Source organism: Daktulosphaira vitifoliae, unplaced genomic scaffold (genome assembly GCF_025091365.1).
Source record: "Daktulosphaira vitifoliae isolate Bord-2020 unplaced genomic scaffold, ASM2509136v1 Scaffold_4, whole genome shotgun sequence".
NCBI classification, from domain to species: domain Eukaryota; kingdom Metazoa; phylum Arthropoda; class Insecta; order Hemiptera; family Phylloxeridae; genus Daktulosphaira; species Daktulosphaira vitifoliae.
In genome coordinates this window covers 39,242,239-39,266,630 of record NW_026099575.1, presented here as the reverse complement: position 1 = coordinate 39,266,630, position 24,392 = coordinate 39,242,239, and the positions used below count along the sequence as shown (strand labels likewise).

At 23.3% G+C, this 24,392-nt stretch overlaps 2 protein-coding genes across 3 annotated transcripts; one reads left to right on the top strand and one right to left on the bottom strand.

The window, feature by feature from the left end:
- The first annotated feature begins 721 nt into the window (after nt 1-721).
- LOC126904649 (origin recognition complex subunit 2) lies at nt 722-11,782 on the top strand. Its single transcript, XM_050683844.1, has 11 exons — nt 722-1,181; nt 1,687-1,764; nt 1,861-2,022; nt 4,981-5,118; nt 5,518-5,700; nt 5,761-5,936; nt 6,878-7,095; nt 7,161-7,293; nt 8,978-9,221; nt 11,254-11,490; nt 11,560-11,782. The coding sequence occupies exons 1-11, from the start codon at nt 1,010-1,012 to the stop codon at nt 11,757-11,759; spliced, it is 1,941 nt and encodes a 646-aa protein (XP_050539801.1). The 5' UTR covers nt 722-1,009; the 3' UTR covers nt 11,760-11,782.
- A 95-nt stretch (nt 11,783-11,877) lies between these two features.
- Nucleotides 11,878-24,204, bottom strand: LOC126904658 (guanine nucleotide-binding protein subunit beta-5). 2 transcript variants are annotated; one of them, XM_050683859.1, is made up of 10 exons: nt 24,006-24,204; nt 23,717-23,928; nt 23,090-23,226; nt 22,826-22,944; nt 19,220-19,349; nt 17,686-17,829; nt 15,958-16,098; nt 14,007-14,103; nt 13,506-13,672; nt 11,878-12,018 (listed from the first exon to the last, which is right to left on the bottom strand). In XM_050683859.1, the coding sequence occupies exons 2-10, from the start codon at nt 23,901-23,903 to the stop codon at nt 12,007-12,009; spliced, it is 1,134 nt and encodes a 377-aa protein (XP_050539816.1). In that variant the 5' UTR covers nt 23,904-23,928; nt 24,006-24,204; the 3' UTR covers nt 11,878-12,006. The 2 variants fall into 2 exon arrangements, with proteins under 2 accessions (XP_050539816.1, XP_050539818.1); XM_050683861.1 differs by having other exon boundaries at nt 23,717-23,925.
- Between the last annotated feature and the right edge of the window lie 188 nt (nt 24,205-24,392).

Below are 24,392 nucleotides of genomic sequence, written 5' to 3'. Positions count from 1 at the left end.
TTATCGTGGATAATATGTCTTTACCAAACTTGATAAATAATAGGTGGTACACTGATTCCGACGTAGAACACGCTCGCTCATGGTTACTCCAGCGGTCACCAGCTGTTATCATTTTACGCGCCAATTTTCATTGTAATGCACATTACAAATTTACAAAATTAACGAATTAATATTTAGGTTATTTTTAGTTTATTTTAATCTTCATTCAGAATTGTTGAACGTTGTAAGCTGTATGCTCAATTTTATTTATTAAAATTTAATATTTTGTATTTGTATATTGACAATTATAGTTGTGAACTGGGCGGTTATGGGGGGGGTAATGTTTTTACTGATATTATGGGAGAGACTTAAGTCCCCCCAAAAAATTAAGGCTATTTGCGCCTATGAGTACACTTATTAGCATGGGGAAACAATAAGTAATTATAAAATTAAAAACTTTGATTTGAATCTACTCATAAAAAGTTCTGCTAAAATTGACTATAACGGATTTCCTATTGTCCTTAATTTGCTCATAAAATTCAATTTAATATTGAAAAAAAAATTGACCAATACCTAACTTTGTTATGTAATTTATAAATTAAGGTTAATACATTTTTTTTCGAGTTTCCGGAAATAGTTTAGATATGATAATAATTTTTCTAATTTAGCAACAATGTTCTTATAACTAAAGATAAAAAGTGTGATAATGATAAAAAAACGAGGGAAATAATTTTAATTAGATAAAAATTTTGAATCGCCTTATTCTATCAAATTGAAAAAATGATTTGGAAGTTTTGTTTTGTTAAAATCAAAAATTGTTAAATTTTTTTTATTCGACTATAAACCTAATTTCCAGGTGTTTAGGGCTTCATGAATATTTGTTGTCAAAATTTTCCCTGAATAAAAATTTTGGAACTTTATATTAAAAATAATTCAGGTTCAATGATAAATCATTCAAAATTAATTAAAAAAATAAAAACAAATCAATTTCGTGGGATTTATTTTAAGCATTGAAGTTTTCATTTTAAAAATGGGTACAATAGGTGATGAAAGCTCGATTGAAGTAGAATTTATTACTGATGAAGTAGTTACACATATTATTAAAGACACTATTGTACCAATACAATCAAAGAAAAAACGCAACGATGTGACTGCTAAATATAAATCAGAAGTACCTTGTTCTGCAAAGAAATCATTGAGTAGTAAGTTGTTTGATTTATAATCACTTTAGTATTATTACCTTTTAAAGTTTTTGGTACTTTTTAAGTTGTAATCAAGATAGCCGATGTGCATCTAAATTAAATATAGCCATTTTAATGTAATTTTTACATATAGCAGTATACTAGGCCTCAGAAAATACCTTTAACCTTAAATATTAATATCCTTAAAAACTATTTAAAACTGTAAAAATTAATTATGATATTGCTAACTCCTTTTAACAATGTTCTATCCTAGATAACAATGATTTTTAGTTACATATAAATATAGTATCAAATATAACATATATCAAGCTCTTATTATTTTAAGAACAGATGAAATAATTAATTTTTTATATATTTAAATATACGTTTAATGTTATTGCACTCTCTTGAAAATCAAGAAAGTTATTTATATAAATATGATGTTGTTAAAAGGAGTGAGATATATGTAACCCTCAATAATACAGAGTTCAATTATTAACTATGTATATTTTGAATACAATCATAGATAGACCATCTGAATCATTTTCACCAGAAAGTACAAATAGTGATAATGTGGAGTTACCTTCTACTAATAAACCAAAAGGTATTTAATGATTAAATAGTGTCTCCTGTAAAATTTATTTTTTCTTATTAGGTGTTATGTAAAAGATAAAATTAATATTTAAAAAAAATTGCATAGCTTTATTTGAAGAAGGAGATGTACCTGGTGCATGCATGTTTAGTTTTAATTCTTCTAAACAAAAAAAAGCAAGTAGTCAAATAACCATTGCGAAGACTCCCAACAGTATCAAGAAAGAGACGAGTAATATAAGAAAAAGACTTTTAAATGTTAAACCTAAAGGTAATAGGATAAGATGTAATTTTCATTACTAATTTATGTAATTATTAAAAAGTTTTTTCAATTAAAAAACTTTTTTGTTAATGTTTAATTTAGGATGTCCAAGGTTAAAGAACCACTTTGAAAACAAAGTGATTTATCATACACTAAGCTAAAATAAAGTATATTGAGTCGCAGGGGTGGAAAATCCATGACCTATCAATAAATATATTTGCCCAAATAATAAAGTAATGAGAATACTAAGATCATAATTTTTTCATTATTTTCTGCTAATGAAAATGTGTCCCTTAAATTTTTAGCATTAGGCGTACTTTCCTTTTTATCCGAGCCTGATCTTGTGGTGTGCAATAAAATTATGGTTGGGTTATCAGGAGCTACATTTTTGTGCTACTTGGAATCAATAATCTAAAAATTATTAATATATTTATACTTGTGTTGAAGGTGTAAAGTACCAAAAAAATACACATTGAAAAATAACATAACTCATACTTTATTACCAGTATTTTTATTTTTATATTAAAGACTGCAACAGCAAAGGTCATGGCCCGTGATTCCATGTATATCAGGAATAAATCACAGTGAAGTTTTTGAAATTTTTTCAATTTTTTTTACTTAAAACTGCCATAACTTTTTTAATAATAATTATATCAAAATAATTGTTTTTTATAGATACATAAAGTATTTACCTATCATTTTGTATATATTTTTTATAAATTGGACCCTTTACCTGCCCACAGGGGAAGATTCAAAATGACAACTTTTTCACAAAAAATTACTTTAAAAAGTGTTCCTCAAATATTGACACTTTTATATATACCTTAGATTAAAGCTTATATAATATACTTTATTATAAAAAAAAATTTCGGACTTTATTTTGTCTTCACAGTGAAAATGGCTACCGTATACTATTTTTGTGTTAAAATTCTTGATTTTATATTTTACAATTTCAACCTTAAATACTATAACTTTTTGAAAAATGTATAGCTAACTTTATTTTATCTCAATATATTCATTAAAATACTTAAATTCCATATTCAAACTTCGATATTTATATTTATATTCAAACTTCGATATTTATACTCAAACTTCACTGCTCACTTTAAAATAAGTGTTTACTTATTTTGTTTGCAACTGTTGTTGAGTCTGTAATCAGTTTTCCTAATTTATGTATAGTAGGGTGGCTCTTATTTTATAAACTTTCATTGATCGATCTCGGTACCCACCAATGTGATATATTTTTTTTCGTTATGATATGAAAGTTATTTGGGTAAAATTTGGTTTTGATAACTTATCCCCTTCAGGGGCCGAATCGGGGTTGAAAGTTCTCTCAAAAAGGTAATTTTTATTACCCTTTTGAGTGAATTACGATTATAATTAGGGCTAACACAGTACCGTGTCAGGGTTCATCCTCCGATAGTTTTATACGGTCTGCAAAAAATAAATAATAATAATGGATATATAGATTGATCTATGATAGTTTATAAAATAAGAGCAACCTTAATGTATAGTCTTTCTGTTACTTTTTCCTTTAAGTCTACAAACTTTTTCCATGTTGTTTTTGTGTCACTTTGCGCAGTTATACAAGATGTAAACTAGCTTCATGATTGTTTTTTAGCTGTATTTATAAATACAAAAATAGACTCCAGTCAGAAGGTGAGTTTAGGTGAGTTAAATTTCTGGAAGTACTGACTATTAAGTTTGTTATGTAAAAGAGATGCTGCAATGAGTGAAATCTATGGCTGAATAAGTACTATTTTAGGAGTTCAATCTTATGAAACTGCTGTTATTTAGTAGAGTAATATTGTTATCTTCTAATAGCTACTCCATAACTCGACCTCTACTGTCAGTGTAGTCAAAGCTCCATGAGGTATCATGACAGTTGAAGTCTCCCATTAGTAAAAATGTTTTGAGGAATTTGTTAATAATGTGTCTTAAATAAAAAAATGTAAAATGGGTTGGTTTGGTTACAGATGTTAAAGGTTTTTTCCATTGTAATGAATATTGCTACAACTTCAAAGTTTAAATTGATGTGTATTTGCTTGCTAGGATATATTTGTTTTATTAATATAGCGACACTATCCCTTGCTCTGTTGAAATTAGTATGGATAGTAGAATATAATAAATAGATATTGGGAGTATAGTTGTTCATTAGTCTTCAAGTTAGTCTCTTGAATATATAATGCTATCTGTTTGTAATTGTTTGTTATAAGTTTGAAATTATAAATTTTTTCCAATTTTGAACTCAAAGTTTAGCGGGAGATACAAAATTTACAAAAAATCGAGTGATCACTCAATTTATATAAGAATTTAAGGGGAAATATTGTGGCGATGTTTATTTTTGATTTGAATAAAATTTGGTGTGTGGGAACCACAAGAACCCCAATTTTAGAGATTTTAGTTTTTGATTTCTCTATCTTTAGGTCCTACCAAATATCACCTTACTACTCGTAACATACATTAAACCAATAGTCTATATGTATGTATATACATACATATTATAATAAGAGTATTACTAATATTATTGTTGTGGGGAAGTACCAAGGTTTAGTAAATAGTTGCAAAATCCAGTGATTTTATTCTTTAATAACCCAACCAAACTTTTAGTCTTGGTGTTTTTGTAAGCTGTGGGAAAACCTTTTCCATTATTTCTATCATTTTCCCAATGTCAAGATCATATTCAAGTAGTTCCAATGACATATCATCTTTGTCATGCTTGAATTGTGCTAGTTCAATAATATTTTTAAACTGAGTGAAGTTAATAGGTATGTTTAGATTATTTTTAATAATGTCTTTTGAAGGTTCAAGTAAAAAATTTTTACTTAATACACTTAATACATTTAATATTTAGTATTTAATACACTTTTGTTGAAAAAAAAAATTATTTTATAAAATATATTTTTTAAGATATTGTGTGATACATTTTTATATTAAATTAGTTTATAATAGTTAAATGTTTTTTAGCTTTATTTGATGATGACAATGAAGATAATTATGATAACGATAAAAAGATTTCTACTAGAAGTATTTCAAAGTTAAATAAAACTACATCTAAAATTGTATCAATTACACAAAATAATGATCTTAATAAAAAAATGAAAGGTATTTTTATTTTAGTTTCTTATTGTTATTCATACTATTATTGTAAACAGTGATATATTTACCAATACAATATAGGTAAATATATTGTTGACGATCACTAATATTTAATAAAAACATTAAAAATGTTGTATTTTTAATGAAAAATAGTCATAATTTCTTTTGGAGGGTCATATTATTGTTTTTAAATATATTATTTTTTAAAATAATATTTTTAGATTAATTTTCACACTATTTATAGAACTTAAATGTTAATTAGATAATCAATGTATTAATATAATTTATGATGTATATTATATTAAATATTAATAAAAAAATTTAAGTGTTATAATGTTGTTATTTTAATTATATTAAATTGAAGTTAAACTTAGTAGTGTAAAAACTAATTAAGGTTATTTTTAGTTAACCAGAACAGTTCTATAAGTATTGATTCAAATACAACCATGAAAGCTAATAATGTACAAGTCACCAAAATAAATAAAAAATCAAATATTGAAATAGTTGACCAAACATCAGATAATTATGTATCTTCTGATAATTTACTTACAAAAACGCCAAAAGTTGTAAGAAAAAAAATAGCCAAAGGTAATTTTTTAACATCTTAAATAAAATACCTAAAAATCTCATTGTTTTCTAATTATTTAGAAATAGCACAGCAAAAACTGGAGCAGTTAAGTGAGTTAAATGATACAGATTATAGCAATAGTGAAAAAAGTGATGAGAGTGATAGTGATTCAAGTATTCATTTCAAAATTAAATCTAACCAACCAGAAGTTGCAAATAATTTGAGAAGATCTATCAGAAAAAAAGAAGTTTCTTTTGTAATATAATAATTACAATAAATTTGATTATTTTATCAGCAGACCTAGATTAACACAAGTACATTAGGTGTATTTGAAATTAGTTACCAAAATGTTGAGGCCTGTAGCATACTTTTTAGCAAACAAAATAAAATGTATAGAACTTTTTATTATTCCACTCAATAATGTGTATTTTATATGTTATAATTTCAAAAGTGTATTCACTTTAAGTAAATTAATATATATATATATTAATAGTAAATATATAAAGTGCTGGCCAAGTAATTGGGATAAAAACGAGGAAAAAGAAGAGAAAAAATAATAACTTAGGCAAAATTAATTTATTTTAAATTAAATATAATTAAATAAATGGTTGAATAATTAATTTAAGTGACATATTATTGATAGAAAGAAAAAGCCTGAACTAGAATTTAGCCTTTAATTTAAAATTCTTTTGAGAGTATTTTGATCATAATTTGTTTGATGGATTTTAAGGTGGAAACTTGGAGTTCTATGAGAATTAAATTGTGGAATGTGAAAAGAGATGTGCTCTAAAAGTGGTGTTCAAGTGATAGTATTATTTAATAGTTAAATAAGAAGTAAGATATTTGTATTGCTATGGTGAAAAGACAAAGGAATTAACTTATGGTTATTTCGGATATCATTTATCTTGATTAATTTGTGTTCAAGGTTTTGGATATAAGTATTGTATGAATTTTGCTAAAACCAAACATACAAAATAAAAATTTATAACAAAATATTTTTATTTAATTTTTTTAATATTATCAAGTTGTTTGATATCATTCTCTATGTTAAATAAATATTTTTTAATTATTTATAGCTATAATGCATACATATTTTGATATTTTAAGATCCCTATCCTACATATTTTTCATATTCTGAAGAGCATTATTAAGTAAGAAAAAATTAATTTGGTTCTTTAATTAAAATAATTTTTTTAGCTATACAAGGCAGAGGAATATTTCCTTTCTAAGACTGTGAAATCTATGAAAAAATCTAAAACATCAGATAATACATTAAAGTTATTGAAAAATCCTACGTTAGAAAAGAGCCAAATAGATAAAATAGCTAATAATGTTAATTATATGCACAAGGAAAAATATAAACAATTATACCAAGGAATCACATCAAATTTCCCTTATTGGTATAATTTATTGAAGTAATAATAAAATGTAAAAGAGTTATATCTAAATTATAGTTATAACATTTCTTTATTTTTAATAGAGAAGGTTTTAATTTATTACTTTATGGACTTGGATCAAAAAAGCAATTAATTGACGATTTTCAAAATTCCATGTTAAAAGATGAATTGGTTATAGTCATAAATGGATTTTGCCCGGGTCTTACATTAAAAGAAGTAAGAGAATTTTGTTTTATTTATGATTTTATTAATCTAAATTAACATTTAAAATACTTATATAAATATATTCTCTCTATTAGCTTCGATGCAAAGCTGAGAAGGTATTGGTTTTACTATGATGTGTTTTTTTTTGTGTCTGTTACCATTTTTTCTCAGCTCTCACCGAACCGATTTCTTTCAATGATACGTCAAAAGATCACAAATTGTATCTAGTCGAAGACATTACCCTCAAAAATTGAAAAAAATTCCCTTGTTCCCCGTAAATAGTGGAAACCTCCAAAAAAATTACAAATTTAAAAATCGCTAATTTTTGAAATTTTTTCAATTTTTTTTACTAAAAACTGTCATAACTTTTTCAAAAATGAACATATCAATATAATTTTTTTTTATATAGATGCATGATATCATTACCTTTCATTTGGTATATTTTTTTTTTATATGTGACCCTTTACTTGCCCACAGGGGGGATTTAAAATGACAACTTTTTCACAAAAAATTAATTTTTTTAACTTAATTTTTGAAAATGTTCCGGAAGGTCTGACACTTTTATATATATCTTAAATTAAAGCTAATGTAATATACTTTATCATGAAAAAAAAAAATTTCGGACTTTATTTTATCTTCATGGTGAAAACAAACATTAAACTTGATAAAAAAAATACAATTTTTGTAAAAAAATTCATTTTTATATTTTTAACTTTATAATGCTATAACTTATTGAAAAGTGTATTGATCAATATAATTTTTTTATGAGAAATAATATTTTTTAATAATCCCTTTTTCATTCGACATACTTTATCTTAATCAGGATATTAATAAGGAACTAGCAGTTTATGAAGCTTTTGGAATAATCCACTAATTTTTTAAAATTAAACACTATCTAAAGATTTGCATCGAAGCGTTTTTTTTTTGATAGTGATTTTAATCACTGTCAGATATCATTATACTTGATCCAACTATGCCACGTCACCACTGTGCCGCGACCCCCCTGTGCTGTGTTTTTTTTTAAATTATAATTAATTATAGTAAAAGTTAACTTTCCTTAAGTAAAATGTAGAGAGTTGTAGTTTTTTTGATCATATTTACATTTTATGATAGTGGTTTCAATCAATACTTATCCTTACAATCAGGTTCTAATTATACTGAATTTTTAAAACTATTTAAAAAAAATACAGCTACACAGTGTGGACGGAGCATAGTTGGGATAAGTTAATATTTGACAGTAATTGAAACCACTATCATAAGAAATGCTTTGATGCAAATCTGTAGGTAGTGTTTAATTTAAAGAAATTGATTTCCCATTAACGGGTAATGAGGGATTTTTTCAATTTTTGAAGGTAATATCTTCGACTTGATAAAATTTGTGATTCTTTGACGTATCATTGAAAGAAATTGTTTGCTGAAAGCTGAGAAAAGTGAGTGACAGCCACAAAAAAACTCATTATTGTAAAATTATTAACTACTCAGCTTTGCATCAAAGCTAAAATATATTTGTTAATTAATCACATGTTTTATTTCACATTTCATATTTGGTAAAAATTTCATTAAAAGCTGTGGCTATGCATATTAAACTCATCTATTAATGTATTAATCTAAAGTCTGACATTTAAAATTTAAATAAACTTATTTGATTAAATTAGTAACATTTGTACATAAATTTAATTTTTATTGTATATTTAAGATTTTGGAATCAATAACAATTGATTTATTAGAATTAGAAAATTGTCCAGGAAGTGCAGAACTTGCAATTCAACAAATTGAACAAGCTCAGAAATCAAAAAATGCAGATCAAATTTTTCTACTTGTTCACAACATTGATGGGAATGTACTACAAAATTATAAAGTTCAGCATGTGTTATCTAGAATTTGTTCACTAGAAAACATTCATCTTATTGCTAGTATTGATAGAGTCAATGCTGCTTTAAGTAAGTGCATAAAAAAATATTAGTTAAATAGTAATATATTACAATTTTTAGTAGTAGCAAATTTTCAGTTATGATTATGTGACAACAAAAGAAAATGGAATAGTTAATAGTATTAATATTAATAGTAATTAAAATCATTGTAGTAAAACTTTACTGCATACTTGAAATAATTTAAAAAATATCTGTTAAAAAAATGAAAAAAAAAAAGCTTTTATAAAATCACTATCGTGTAAGAAGATAAAATGAACTTAAAACGGATAAATAAATTTAGTTTTGAAAAGCAATCAAGTTTATAGTTCAAAATATTTTTACAATAAGAAAAGCTTGGAAGCAATGCATACTTAAAAATTTACATTATAAGAGTACAAATTTTAGTAAAATATATGGCCTGTGTGGCCACAATGGAGACCCTGGACGTCAAATTTAATGAGCCAAAATGCTATATTTTAATCAAATTTGTATTCTCTAAATGTAAAATTTTAAGTATAAATTGCCTCCAAAAATGTTCTTATTGATGTAATCTTGATAAAATATTTTGAACAATTGTATTTATATACTACAATTTTACTAAATGATTATATTGCTTCAAACCAAAGTCTTGTGTCAAACTCCAATTAAAATATTTTGAACTATAGAGCAAGGAGCTTGTTGAAGTAAAATTTATTTATCTGTTTTTATATAATTTCATATTTTTACACAATGATAATTTTATAAAAGGGTTTTTTTTTTTTAATTCAAAATAGCCAATTTTAAAGCACTTTTCTTAAAAAAAAAAAAAAATTGAAGTTAAAATAACAATTTTTAAATGATTAATTATTGAGTTACAAACATTTTAATATGTAGAATGGGTGTGTAGGATGAATACAACTTATATTGGTGTATATTTATAAAGCATACAATGTATTGCTTACGACTCAATAATTACTAATTCTAAAATTATTATCAAAATATTAATTATTTTTGGAAGAAAAGTGCTTTAAATTGGCTATTTAAAATTTTAATCTTTTTCTTTTTCCTTGCGTTTATCCGAATTACTTGGGGTTGGCCATCCTTATTCTAAACTTCCATTTGACACCATAAAAGAATATTTTCTATTTTGAAATTTTAATATTAAAATAATTTGTTATCATTTTTATTATTAAAAACAACTAATAAAAATTATGACTTGAATTAAGTTTAAAAATAAATAATTATTAAAAAAAAATATTGATTGTATCAAAAGTTATAAGAGTGTCAGTTAGATTTGTTTTATAATATTAATATATAAATACAATTTCAAAAAACATTATTTTAACTTTTTCCTATATCAAATTAAAACTATTATAAAGTACTGTTATGAGTTATACTACTTCTTTATTTGTAGTGTTTAACACTTTCCCAGTTTTTTAAATGAGGCCTAAAATGACTTTTCCATCATGTCCAATGATTTCTTGGAGGTAGGTTGAAATTTTGTTTAAGTTCTCTCACTATCATTCATGTAATTCCTAAGTGAGTAATGAGCCAGTTAAATAACACTCTTGTAAGACTATTCATTTTGAGAAAATTACAATTGTCAGTTATTTTTTTTTAATTTACTTTAATAACTATAAAACCAATTTAAGTACTAATTTTCACTTTTATACTTATATGAGAAGTAATAATTTTACTAATGAGTCATTTTAACATTAACAAAAATGAAAACTTTGAAATCCTCTTATTTAAAAAAAGAGCTCATTTTTTGCAGAGTTCTAAATTACTCTATGTATAAATTTCAAAAATCTATCTAAAGAATAAACAAAGATATAAAATTAGAAAAACAGGGTGAATTATTTGTTTCATGTAAAGAAACATAAGAATTTCTGAAATTTGGCCTGGCAAACTATTTTCCACTCAGATGTACCCTTCAGGCATATTTGTGGATTTTATATTCATTTTAAAAATATCTTTAATCCTTGAAAAAAATTTTCTAAGTAGGCACTGAGTACTCTTAATATTTTTCTAGAAATTACTGGTTAAAATCAGATAATTTAATTAATGTTTAAATGTTACTTAGTGTGGGACAATACAAAATTAGGTGATTATAACTTTATATGGATGGATTGCACTAGTTACAACTCTTACTCAGTTGAAACAAGTTTCATGGAATCTTTAATGGTCAAAAATACTGGAGCCACGCATACCTTATCAGCTTTAAGCAACGTCTATAAATCCCTAACTTCAAATTCAAAGCGTATATTATTGTTGCTAATTAAAGATCGTATTGAAAATAAAAATGATAAAAAATATGTTGGTAAGTATTGATAATACTAAATTAGGATATACTTATAAGGTTTAGATTAAATTTATCATTTAAATATAGGAGTTCCATTTTCTATTCTCTATGGTTGGTGTCGTCAACAGTTTTTGGTCAGTACAGATTTGGCTCTTAGAAGTCAATTAACTGAATTTGTTGATCACGAGTTAGTAAAATGGAAACGTGATAGTGATTTACTACAAATCCTTTTAGAAGTCGATATTCTTATCCAGTTTTATAAACAAAATCAAGATGATGAGGTTTAAATAAATTATACTATTACACACAGTTATTTTTCTACATGGAATAATTTATTTTTCTCTTAATATTCAAATTATATTCTAAAAATTAAACTTATTATATTAACTAATTATAGACATAAATATTATGCTTATATTATATTATGCAAATAAAATCCATCACTAGCATAAATTTGTCACCACCAATTACATTTATTAAATAAATATTTTGATTCATAACTGACTAGATATCTACTTCTTTCTCCATTTTAAATTAGGCCCATATCTGTAATAAAAATTATATTTATAAGTAATAATTACAATATTATGTATAATATTACAATATAATATATATATATATATATAAATAACTTTATAATAAAAAAAATGTACATAAAAATGAATTGGCCATTCATTACAAGTTGCCAATATGACACAGCATAGTTAAAAAATAATCCATTTTTTAATAACTCATTAATATATTTTTGTATTTACATTTGTGCGTAGAAAGAAAAAATCATTATGCTCTATTATAACTGGAATTGTTATGTAGCTGAGGAAATACAAACTGATTATTTATTACTGTCAAATTATAATTTGAACCAACATAATTTAAGAAGTGGATATATATAAATGAAAACTTATTTGATAAATTTGATCTAATTATTCTTTACATTTATTCTACAGTATCAAACACTGGTTTGTATTTCGTAAAGAATGACAGAATAGAACAATATTTTTTACTTAATATAGTATATACATTTTTTCAATAAAAATGATCTATGCTTGCATGAATAAATTCCTGAATTAGAAATAAAAAACTAACAATAATATTTTAACATCAAATACTAATAAATTTTAGCCAATTATAACAAGATAATATCTATTCTACTAATTTTAATAAAATTACCTTAACTTTTAAATGAATCTTAATAAACATCTCTATAAATATCTATACTCCATACATTGTTTTATAAAAATAAATTATAATGTTAAATATAACAATATTTCTTATACAGGATGCCAATTTAAATAATTTCTGTATTTTTTGATCCACTGAATATGTTGTTATTTATTTAAAAAAATCAATTTTATAGTTTTGTATTATGTTAAAAGCATGTTTTATTATTTGTCTAATAAAAAAAAAAAATTGAAATAAATTTATATTCTTTTTTTTTTCAATTTCAATACATTATAAATATTTATAAAAGTTAATAAAAATTTTAAGTGAATATTTTGTGAAATCTTACTGTTTTGAACACTTATGTTAAAAATATATTGTTTGTTATTTATTTTTAATACAAAATAATAATATTTAATTTTTAAACTTTTTGAAATTTAAAAATAGCCATTTTTTAGTTATTTTTTTACAAGAAATATTGATGGATCAACTATTAACTTTAAGATAAGTACTTATTGAGTTACTAGCATTTTAATATATTGAGTGGGTGGGTTTGTAGTACAGGTGGAGTGATACAGTGAAAACACAAGATTTTGTAGGACTTTATAGTAATATAATATTAGAATATTAATTAATTAAAACTGCAGTGCCTTAAATATAATATTGATCTGCAGAACTTTAGAACTACGGCTCCCTTGTTAGGTGCCTATATACTAGAAAGAGCATTATCCAATTGAGCTATTTATAGCTCTTATATATATAATATATGATTGATAATCATACTTAAAAATTATAACCTACTTAAAATTTTGTAATTCATTTAAAGTAGTTTAGAAAATACTCTGGAAAAATTGACAAAAAAAAAAACTTACACGCAAAGATGCATCCCAGCTAGCAGAGGCTAAAGCTGTACCATCAGGTGAAAGTTTTATACTTGTTACTCTATTTTCATGACCATACAATAAACTGACTCTCTCACATTTTAAACTGTCCCAAGCATTAATTGTGTAATCTGTGTATCCTCCAAATAGTATTCGACCTAAACAATACATTATAATTTATTAATATATAAACAGATTGAGTATGTACTAAATTGTAAAATTTCTTTCTAGAAAAATGTTAGAAAAAAAATAATTGTTTTTCAAACATTTTACAAACTAACAAGATTCAAAAAAGTTATTTGAATTATTCAAATAGCTTATCTAATTTCACATCATTTCTATCATTTTAATACAGCTGTAGTATTTTTTTTTAGTGATATATTTTTAATTAAAATGCTGAAGAGAATGAAATGATTACTTTTGAGTATAATTTATTTTAAAAGCCACAGAATCATATGACCTTAATATAAATAATGTTATATATGCACTTACCACTAACTGAAAAATCAATTGAATTTACTCCAAATAAAATACTTTCTTTTGAATAAACAGCTACTTCTTTATCTGCTCTTAAATCATATAATCTACACTAAAATCATAATGTAATTACAAGTTAAATATGGTCAACATTAATAGTACATTACATATTAAACAATAATTTCCAAAAATGAAGACTTATATCAAAATATTTGTAATTATACTATTCATTTAATATAATTTATTTGCTATTTAAATTGATATAAAAACAAAACCAACAAAATTATAGTAGACAATAACAATAAAAATAATAAATAATATTAAATCTTTATTAAAAATATTTTCAGATTTTTTCATGTGATCAGTTGAATGCTGACGTTTTGAATTCAACTAAACACACAAATAAATACATCTGGAAATATTTCAAATAATGCAACAATCCATAAAAGCTTTAATACAATGTTAAATTCATTATAATATCTATTTTGATCAATTAAAATGTATTTTTTATAGTAAAGCAAAATTTTATATGTACAAATTACTATTCGTCAAAGATTTTTAGAGGCATTTTTAGTTTTTTATTTAATGTTTAGTAATAAATATATATAGTATAGTCATTAGTGTAATAATTAATGATGGGAAATATCGAATAGTAACTAAAGAACTATTCGATAGTCATTCCAAAACTATTCGAATAGTAAAAATATTTGATAGTTACACAATATATTTGAATAGTTTTTAAAATATTTGATAGTTTATGCTAAAAATAAAATATTCGGTGGTATAAACACAATTCCAATAGTTAATCGATAGTTTAAAATATTTAAAAATGTCCATCACTAATTTTTTTTTATTATTAATTGTATCCTATTTATAATCGTAGTACCCTGAATAAACAGATTTAAACAATCCTATTTAGATCGTTAATGTAATTAAAACAGTAAACTATAAATCTGACTATAATTTTACATAAGACCAATATTTTAGAAAATTTAACTTTACGTATTATTTTTTATGAAACATTTTGCTGTAAAATGATTATTTCAAAAATTAAGAATGATTTATATTCAAAAAATGAATTTTAGCAGATTTTAGAAATAATTTTTTTATTTTATTTTTTTGAGCAAGTAAAAATAATTTTAGAAAATTTTTGTAAATACTATTTTAGAAGAAAATATTAAAATCTATAATTTATATTCTATATATTGTTACGCAAAGTGTGTTAGTTTTAAAAATAATAATCTAAAAATGAAAAATTACTTTTTTGAGCGAATTTTTAACTCCGATTCGGATTTGAAGGGGATAAGTTATCAAAACCAAATTTTATCAAAACACGAATAACTTTCATATAAAAAAAACAAATTTGGCGGGTATAGAGATCGATTAATGAAAGTTAATAAAACAAGAGCCACCCTAATATATACCTGCAACTCACCCCAGTTCATTTTTTAAGATGCTATAACTTCTGAAATACTAGTGCAAAAGTTGTTATCGATTAGTCATTTTATTAATAATATTATTATCTAAATTATAAGTTAGTTGATACAATTACAAGGTATAAGTTATGAACCTAAAACGAATTTAATAATGAATTGACCTATATTTATCAGTTTTAACCAACTACTGACAAACTAAAAATAAATAAAATAGTACTTTTTACTATTAATAATTGTATAATAATTTATTTTAAGTATTTGTTAATTATCTTCTTATTATAATTAAGTTTACTTAATAAAAATTTTAAATAGAAATAATAGATTATTTTTTGAAACTATTCGCTAGCCCATTCGAATATTTTTTAAAACTATTCGTTAGTTTATGCTAAAAACACACTACTCGGTTGTATAAAAACAATTCGAATAGTTATTGATTGTTCAAAATATTCGAAAATGCCCATCACTAGTAATAATTAGACAAAATGTTATTAAATAATATCAAAATCTATTATTTAATTTAATACACTTACAGTGGAATCATCAGAACCAGATGCCACAGCGTCTCCACTTGGATGAAATTTTACACTATTTATATCAGATAAATGACCTTCAAATGATTGAACACTTTGACCAGTTCTCATATCCCATAAAAGTAACATTTTATCACAGCTCTAAAATTATGTAATAATAATTATATAGTACAAGAAATTATATTAGAAAATGCTTGAAGATTAACTAAAAGTAGTAAATAAAAATGTAATTATCATTAAAAATACTAATATTCAAGGTAATTTATAAGTGTTTACATATCTAAAAAAATAGTAGATATAAAAATTTACCACCAGTCAAAATAATCTGTATTATCTAATTATTTATTGTTCAATAATCCATCCCTTTTCGCACTATCTTGAGCACCTTAGTTTTGATCATTTAATAGTTGTTGATAGATAAACACCTTACACGGAAATTTCAGAAAAAAAAATTTGACATAATTACTTACATTGGGATTCTAATAAACCTGGGGATCTAAGGCCAATACAGAGTTCTGAGCTAAACTTCTTATTGAATTTTCATATGTAATTTCGACTGGACTTTTTCTTGTGGAGTATGATAATAAATGAAGTTTATGAGTTGCTATCAGGCCTGTGCTGACAAGTCTTTTATCCCTTTTTCAAAGTTAAGATATGATGAGCAAAAAAAAAAAACCATAATATTTATTATAGTTACACATACTATAGTATGAGTAGGTTTAGCACTGTTGATAGTAGCCTTGTTTCTAAATGTGTATAAGCAATTTTTTTATTTTTTATTTTAAATAATATTAGCCACAAGTAATCAATTTTTGTTATAGTCAAAACTGACATTTTCAAAATTGCGTAGAAAGAGATAGTGTTAAATCAATATCGTTTATGCATAAAGAGGTGGTCACATCACAAACTGGCAAAATTTTTACGAAACCCAAAAAACATACAGGTTATATTTCTATATCATTATGTGTATTACTAATGATTAATTGAAAAGTTATACAAGTTCATAATAAAAAAAAAGTATGTAAAACAAAAGAGGTATATAAATATTATTTCTCATAAAAAAATTGTATTAATCCATACATTTTTCAAAAAGTTATAGCATTTTAAAGTTGAAATTGTAAAATATAAAATCGAGAATTTTAACACAAAAATGGTATACGGTAGCCATTTTCACTGTGAAGACAAAATAAAGTCCGAATTTTTTTTTTTTTATAATAAAGTATATTATATAAGCTTTAATTTAAGGTATATATAAAAGTGTCAATATTTGAGGAACACTTTTTAAGGTAATTTTTTGTGAAAAAGTTGTCATTTTGAATCTTCCCCTGTGGGCAGGTAAAGGATCCAATTTATAAAAAAAATATACAAAATGATAGGTAAATACTTTATGTATCTATAAAAAAAAATTATTTTGATATAATCATTATTAAAAAAGTTATGGCAGTTTTAAATAAAAAATTTTTTTAAAAACTAGCGATTTTTAAATTTGTAATTTTTTTGGTGATTTCCCCCATTTACGGGGAACGAGGGAAATTTTTGTGGATAAAGTCTTTGACTAGATACAATTTGTGATTTTTTGACGTAGCGTTGAAAGAAATCAGGTCAATGAGAGTTCAGAAAAAGTGGTAACAGACATAAAAAAATAAAAAAAAACACACATCATAGTAAAATTAATACCTTCTCAGCTTCGCATCAAAGCTAAAATAATAATATATAAAATTTACATACACCTGATACAAATGTGTTGCCAGTTTCTGATGGAGATAGATCAATAGACATTATGTCTCCAGTATGACCATGAAATGACTGCAACATTTGACCAGATTCTACATCCCATAGAGCAGCTGTGGCATCTCCACTTCCTGTTAATATCTAAAAAATACACGCATAAACTTATATTGGTGTTCCATTTATTTTAAACATATGGTATTAGAATAAATGATATAAACTCAAAGTAAATGTTCTTAGTTAATTAAACAATATTAACATATTGTGACAAATTTTAAGTTAAAACTTTTAACTAAGTATAATTTTCTACATTTTTTTTTATAAAAAAAAGTTTAAAAGGAATAATTGTACTAAACTGACTGAACTTAAAAAATTAAAGAAACCTTACAAATATAATTCAAGCTTATAAATTAATTTCTTGTATGTTTTGTACGGGTGTTAACATTGTTTTTTCAAATGGGAACACATTGTGATTTTAATATATTTGAGTTTTTTATTTTTTTTACTATATGACATTGGAATTTTGAACATAATCATTTTTGTTTATTAGATACAAAACTTTAACGTTTCATAGTTTTGAATTCATATATGTGTATAATACACAAGGAATTACAAATACATGAAGGTAATTGCTTTTTTATTATGTCGCTATTCACAGATACACAATGTTTATTGTCAATTATATTTAAGGTATAATAGTAAGGCACAATATTGTGAGTTTATAAATACACCAACTGGCAATAAAGAAAGCATATCTATTGATAAGTCATGATTGACAGTAAAAAATGCTTATCTGTGAATAGCGACGTCATACAAAAGCAATTAGCTTCCTGTATTTGTAATCTCTTGTGAATTATACATGTATATTAACTCAAAACTATAACATTTTAAAGTTTTCTATATAATAAACAATAATTGTTATGTTAAAAATTCAAGTACCATTTAGTATTAAAATATAAATTCAAATATTTTATCATATCTATGTATAGTCATAATTAACAATAAAATTCATACCCCATTTACTATTAAAAAAAAAACCTCAAATATTTTATTAAATTCAAAATATATGTTCTGATTTAAACACAAAGTTGATACCTGTAAAAGGCATAAGGGATGAACTTAAAAAGTATAACATATTTAATAATTTAAGAAGAATATGTAACTAATAGTAACCAAACATTTTTTTTTTCAAAATTATTTTTATTCTATTAGTAATTTTATGATTAAAGAATCACCTGTATATAAATAATTTCCTATTTTGTAATTTACTACTTGTGTTAGAAGACAGAAAAATTAGTACTACTTGGAAGAACAAAATCAAATTCTAACAATTACCTATTGTAATATTTTAAATAGTTTCTCACTCAAGCACAACATGTTTCCAACAAAACTTATATGGGTCATTTCAAAATTTAAAAAATTATTTTATATTCAGGAACAAAATCATAAACTATTAAATTTATTAATATATTACTACTAATCATCAAGTACACAAGTCTTAAATTTAAATAAGTATAATAATTTCTAATTTTACCTGTTGATCTGAGCTTGGAAACAAACAACAAGACATAAAATTGGTATGAGTTCCAACAGTTTTCTTTTTAACAGATGGATCTTCTTCAGGATTAGAAATGTTAAATACAGTAACTTTGTTATCCAAGCCACTAAAAATGTAAATATTAAATTATTAAAAAATAATAACAAGCTTTTTTTTATTCAACTTTTAAAGGTGCTTTTAATAATAATAATAAATAGTTAATTAAATAAATTCTATGACTAATGAGCACATGCAGATAAGATTTGTATTTTTTGATAAATGTTTAATTTTAATCATAAAATGTATAATCTTAATTATTTTTTATCACTTATATGTGCCAAATAACATTAATAATAGTTAAATTCTAATAAAAGATTTATTTATTTGTTAAATTATATTTTTAGTTAATTTTTTTGTTTCACCATTAATGCTTTGCTAATTAAATACATTTAATAATCGTAAAAATGATTTATTTTGATTAATTTATTTTAATTAATCTTATATAATAATTATAATGTATACAGAATATGTTAGTAAATAAGCTGTAAATAAACATAGTTTTAATTTTCTATAGATGTTTTGGCCTGCTTAATTTTAATATATTTGTAAAATACACAAGTTGAAAAAAATAAAATAGCTTCTTACTAAAGCAAGCCTAATTGATTTTGAGAAAAAATTGATTCACAGATTTCAAAATCAGGGCATAATCTGTGCCTAACTTATTGTCTATATTTAAAATTATAAAAAACTTCTGAACTTTTAGATAAAAGTTATTATACATCAGTCATTTTTTTAAATTAGATAATTTTCTAATTCATAAACTTATTAAATATTTATGTTATCACATAAAAATATGAAATCAATACCCTTATAAGATATTAGGGATAAACATAACAATTTTACTGTTTTGAACAAACATGTTAAAAATATATTGTTTTTTATTTATTTTTATTACAAAATAATAATAATAATAATAATATTTAATTTTTAAACTTTAAACTTTTTAACTTTTTGAAATTTAAAAATAGCCATTTTTTAGTTCTTTTTTTACAAGAAATATTGATGGATCAATATTAAATTTAAGATGAGTACTTATTGAGTTACAAGCATTTCAATATATAGAGTTAGTATGGAGTGTAGGCAGAGTATACATACACACGTATGAACTTTACCCACCCTCACTACGTACATACTCTATATATTAAAATGCTTTCACTAATGAGTACTTATCTTAAAGTTGATATTGATCCGTCAATATTTTTTTGTAAGATAATAACTAAAATAACTATTATGAAATTTCAAAAAAAAATTTTTAATGTTATTTAAATTTTATTTATTGTTAGACACAAACATTAAAAAATAAGTTTTTAACAAACTGTAAAGATTATTTTATAAAAAAAGTAACAATAATTTTACTGTATTAAAAATTATATAGATATAAAAACTGGACTATACACCCTGTATATCTGACCAAAAAAAATTATTGTTTTTTTACAAATCTATAACACTTAACATGTGATTAAAAAACATGATAGCCATCCAAATTTGAACATTATTTTCAGTCTATTTTAGTTTGTTTAAGACCTTTTATTTTGTATTTAAAGAATAAGGGAAAATGTGATTTTTATAAAAAGAAATATTTATTTTTCATAATATAATTAAAAAAAAAAATTTTATACACATTTTTTGAAAAACTTATTTAATTTTTACATATTTACAAACATTTATTAGAAGTTAATAATGTAATGATTTATATTTTATTATGAAACTGGTATCCATGCAAATAGTATTAAGATTACTATTTAAGAAAATTATAAATAAGGATTTTTATTTTCGAAGAAAAAAAAAATGATATAACTACATATTATTGTAGAGAATGTAGTGGAACCTGATATTTTTTCTCTTTACAAAAATTTAAAATTTAATAGTTTATGAAAAAATGAGTGTCTTAACAGATTTTGTTCACCCTATATATAAATATATTTTAATAAGATATTGCTTAAAAAAGAATATAATATCCTTAGTAGCAATTAAAATACATTTTCTGTACAAAAACATAAGAAATCCCTCGTTATTAATAACTATTAGAGCTAAATTAACAGAATTTTCCTGGCTTTATATTTTGAGTTGTTTTTATTCTTTCCAATTGACAATAAAGATAATTAGAGTAAAAAATAAATTAAAACACAATAATACTATACAGAATTATACTTGTATTACTTATTTTATACTAAAACATTCATAATATTCAACATTTTATTATAAATCAAGTTTCAAAAAATATTGAAGTAAAAAAGATACTCATGAGAAATTTGATAAAAATCATAAATATGATCATCAAAATTTTAATGACAAGAATTTTTTCTCTAAATGTTGATTTTTTCTTAAACTCTTAATAATACAGAAATTGTATCAATATTTATTTAAATGTATATCATTATTTTAAATAATTTTTTTTCAAATGCTTAATCTATTAATAAGTAATTGATAAATCAATCATTCAATGTGTTTTAATAATTGATTATAACAAAATGTGCCTAAATGAAAATGACTGGCCAATAACCACCACAAACTAACTATATTAAAATTATTCACATTTTAAGAAATAGTTGGGAGAGGTATGGTAAAGTTACTTTACCATTACTTTACATTACTTTATGATATTGGGATTACTATTATAAATATTCACACACTGAACTTCAAAAATTTTTTTAAAAATTTATAAAATATCCAGTAGAAGAACAATTATTATTTTGTCATAAGTTGAATAAGTTTTGTCATATGTTTGAACTTTTTAATTTTTGAACTGAATTGAATTTGAACTTAGGATGTTAGATTCCATTCAAAAATTAAACTTAAAATGAAAACATTTGGACCAAACTTTTTCTTTGTAAATCAGTTTGAAAATCAAACTAATATAATTAAATATTATATTGAATTTGTTCAATAATAAAAATACATCAATATATTTGAAAATAATAATAAAACAATTTTTTTTCCTGAAAATGATTAAATTTAATGTTTAGTTTGTGTTTGATTAAATATTTGTATTGTGTTTAAGATAAATTTAAAAAATAAATGTTTGGTTTCACCCCAAAAATCAGGGTTTGTAACATTTTTTACATTGTATAGTTTTAGACACATTTTGTTCATTTGATTCTTTTTTTTTAAATAGTTAAAATGAGAGAACTAGAAATTAAATGACAGCTAATATTTTTTATACTTTTAAATCAAGCTATATATCAACTTTATATATAATATATATAATTGTTAAATTGTCTCAACATTTTTAACTTGTCAGAGAAAGCTCATAAATACATCTCACTAAATTTAAAAGATAACTTTAAAAGTGGTTATTGACTAATAGTTCATTTATTTTTACTTATTACTGTCTTAAAGATATAATCTAATAAATTTAAATAATAAAAGTAACTATAAATTTTTTTTCAGTTATGCTTTAAAATATTCTTAATTTTTTTTATCAATATAATGTTATTAATTTGAGAAAATCATCAAGACAGTATAATTTTGATGACTATAAAAAAGTAAAATAAATAATTTCATACGAAAATTGCAAAAATATTTTACCCAAAAAGATCTTACCCGCATGCAACCAAGTTGCCTGAAGGTGAATAGGCACATGCCATCACCCAGGTTGTTGGCATTGCCACAGTTTGTTCTTTTGTAGAAGTGAATGCATCCCAAATAAGTAATTTACCATCCTAGTATACACATATACCAATACCGAGCAAGTATATTTATAATTTTAATTAAGTTTATAATTTATGAATATATTAAAATATTTATAAAGAATTAGTATGATAAATACAATGGTTGTATTATATTTTAATAAAATTAATAAATTACCTGGGAAGATGAGACAATATGTCTTTTATCAGGGGACCAATCACAACAAAGCATTTTAGCTTGACTTCCTTTTAATAACCTTCTTGGTTTAATATTTAAGAATGAGATTTCTTCCAATCTCTCAGCAACATTTGCCACTATAATTAATAAGTATAATATATATAAATATATATTCTCAAAATTTTTTTTAAATTAAAATATAATTTAAGTTATTGAGCTCTGAGATTGAAAACTAGATTTGAAGCTTAGTTTTGTTTGAATTATAAAAGTAATAGTATTGAAATGTTTTTGCAATTAAACAATTGTTAAAACAATAATTATAATAAATGAAATAGTATATCTTTTAGTTTAGAATTTAGGACAAAGAAAATTATGTTTCACTTTAAAATTTGCTCAGAAACAAAATGTTAATAAAAAAATATTTGCTAAAACAAAAGATAGAAGATCACTATTATTACAGCCATTGGTGTATTCAAGAGGGGATGCCTTCATAACTTATTAATGCAATAAGTATTTGATCTTGTTAAAAATAAAAAAAAAAGCAAAATGATAACTGAATCAAAAGTTATAAAAATTTTCAGTAAAATCTAAGACCCTTTGTATATATAAATATATTAATTTACTAACAAGAAACATCATTTAATTTTTTTCTTTCTTCTTCGAGTTTGTGTTTCAGACAATCAGCTTCACGACTTAAAAGTTCTACTGTTTCATTACGGGTATTTATATCTAGTGCCATATCCAAATTCCAAAGATTCCGTAATGCAATATCTGCTAGTGGTGGTGCTACTGAATATGATTTACAGTCTTTCATTAAGCACTATTTTTTTATTATTCTTCTGAAATTAATTAATTGATTATTAATAAATTATCAAATACAACTAAATATATATAACTAAATATGAGTAAAACCAACTATTAAGTTTTTCAAAGAAATTGTTAAAAATGAATTATTGTTTATAAAAAAATCCCGTCATGACAATGAAAATCACAACGTATAGTTGCAAGAGAATATCATTTGCAGAAATTTTTCTAAATTTTATTATAACTACTACCCAACAATTAATGAGTAAATTAAAATCACATAACTTTAGTGTTGTAAAAACTCAAATCAATGAATATTATCACACAGCTGACTACTTGAGAAGCAGGGAGATTAAATGCCTTCATTTTTTTATATTATCAAGTATTACCAAAGCTTCAAATTAAGCAGATAACCACGTTTACGACTTTATTTTGTTACGATTATTATATATTTTGAAGTTTAAAAAAAAGTAAATACTTTGAGAACTATTTAGTTTTC

What these genes read in the sequence shown, in the direction of transcription:
- LOC126904658 (XM_050683859.1), bottom strand. Translation starts at nt 23,903, where the DNA reads ATGAAAGACTGTAAATCATATTCAGTAGCACCACCACTAGCAGATATT. An exon ending in GGCAACTTGGTTGCATGCGG is followed by an intron (nt 19,350 to 22,825) that starts GTAAGATCTTTT and finishes TTACATTTTTAG; the next exon opens with TGGCTTGGATAACAAAGTTA. An exon ending in TTCCAAGCTCAGATCAACAG is followed by an intron (nt 17,830 to 19,219) that starts GTAAAATTAGAA and finishes TGTATTTTTTAG; the next exon opens with ATATTAACAGGAAGTGGAGA.
- LOC126904649 (XM_050683844.1), top strand. Translation starts at nt 1,010, where the DNA reads ATGGGTACAATAGGTGATGAAAGCTCGATTGAAGTAGAATTTATTACT. An exon ending in TCTTAATAAAAAAATGAAAG is followed by an intron (nt 5,119 to 5,517) that starts GTATTTTTATTT and finishes GGTTATTTTTAG; the next exon opens with TTAACCAGAACAGTTCTATA. An exon ending in GAAAAAAAGAAGTTTCTTTT is followed by an intron (nt 5,937 to 6,877) that starts GTAATATAATAA and finishes TAATTTTTTTAG; the next exon opens with CTATACAAGGCAGAGGAATA.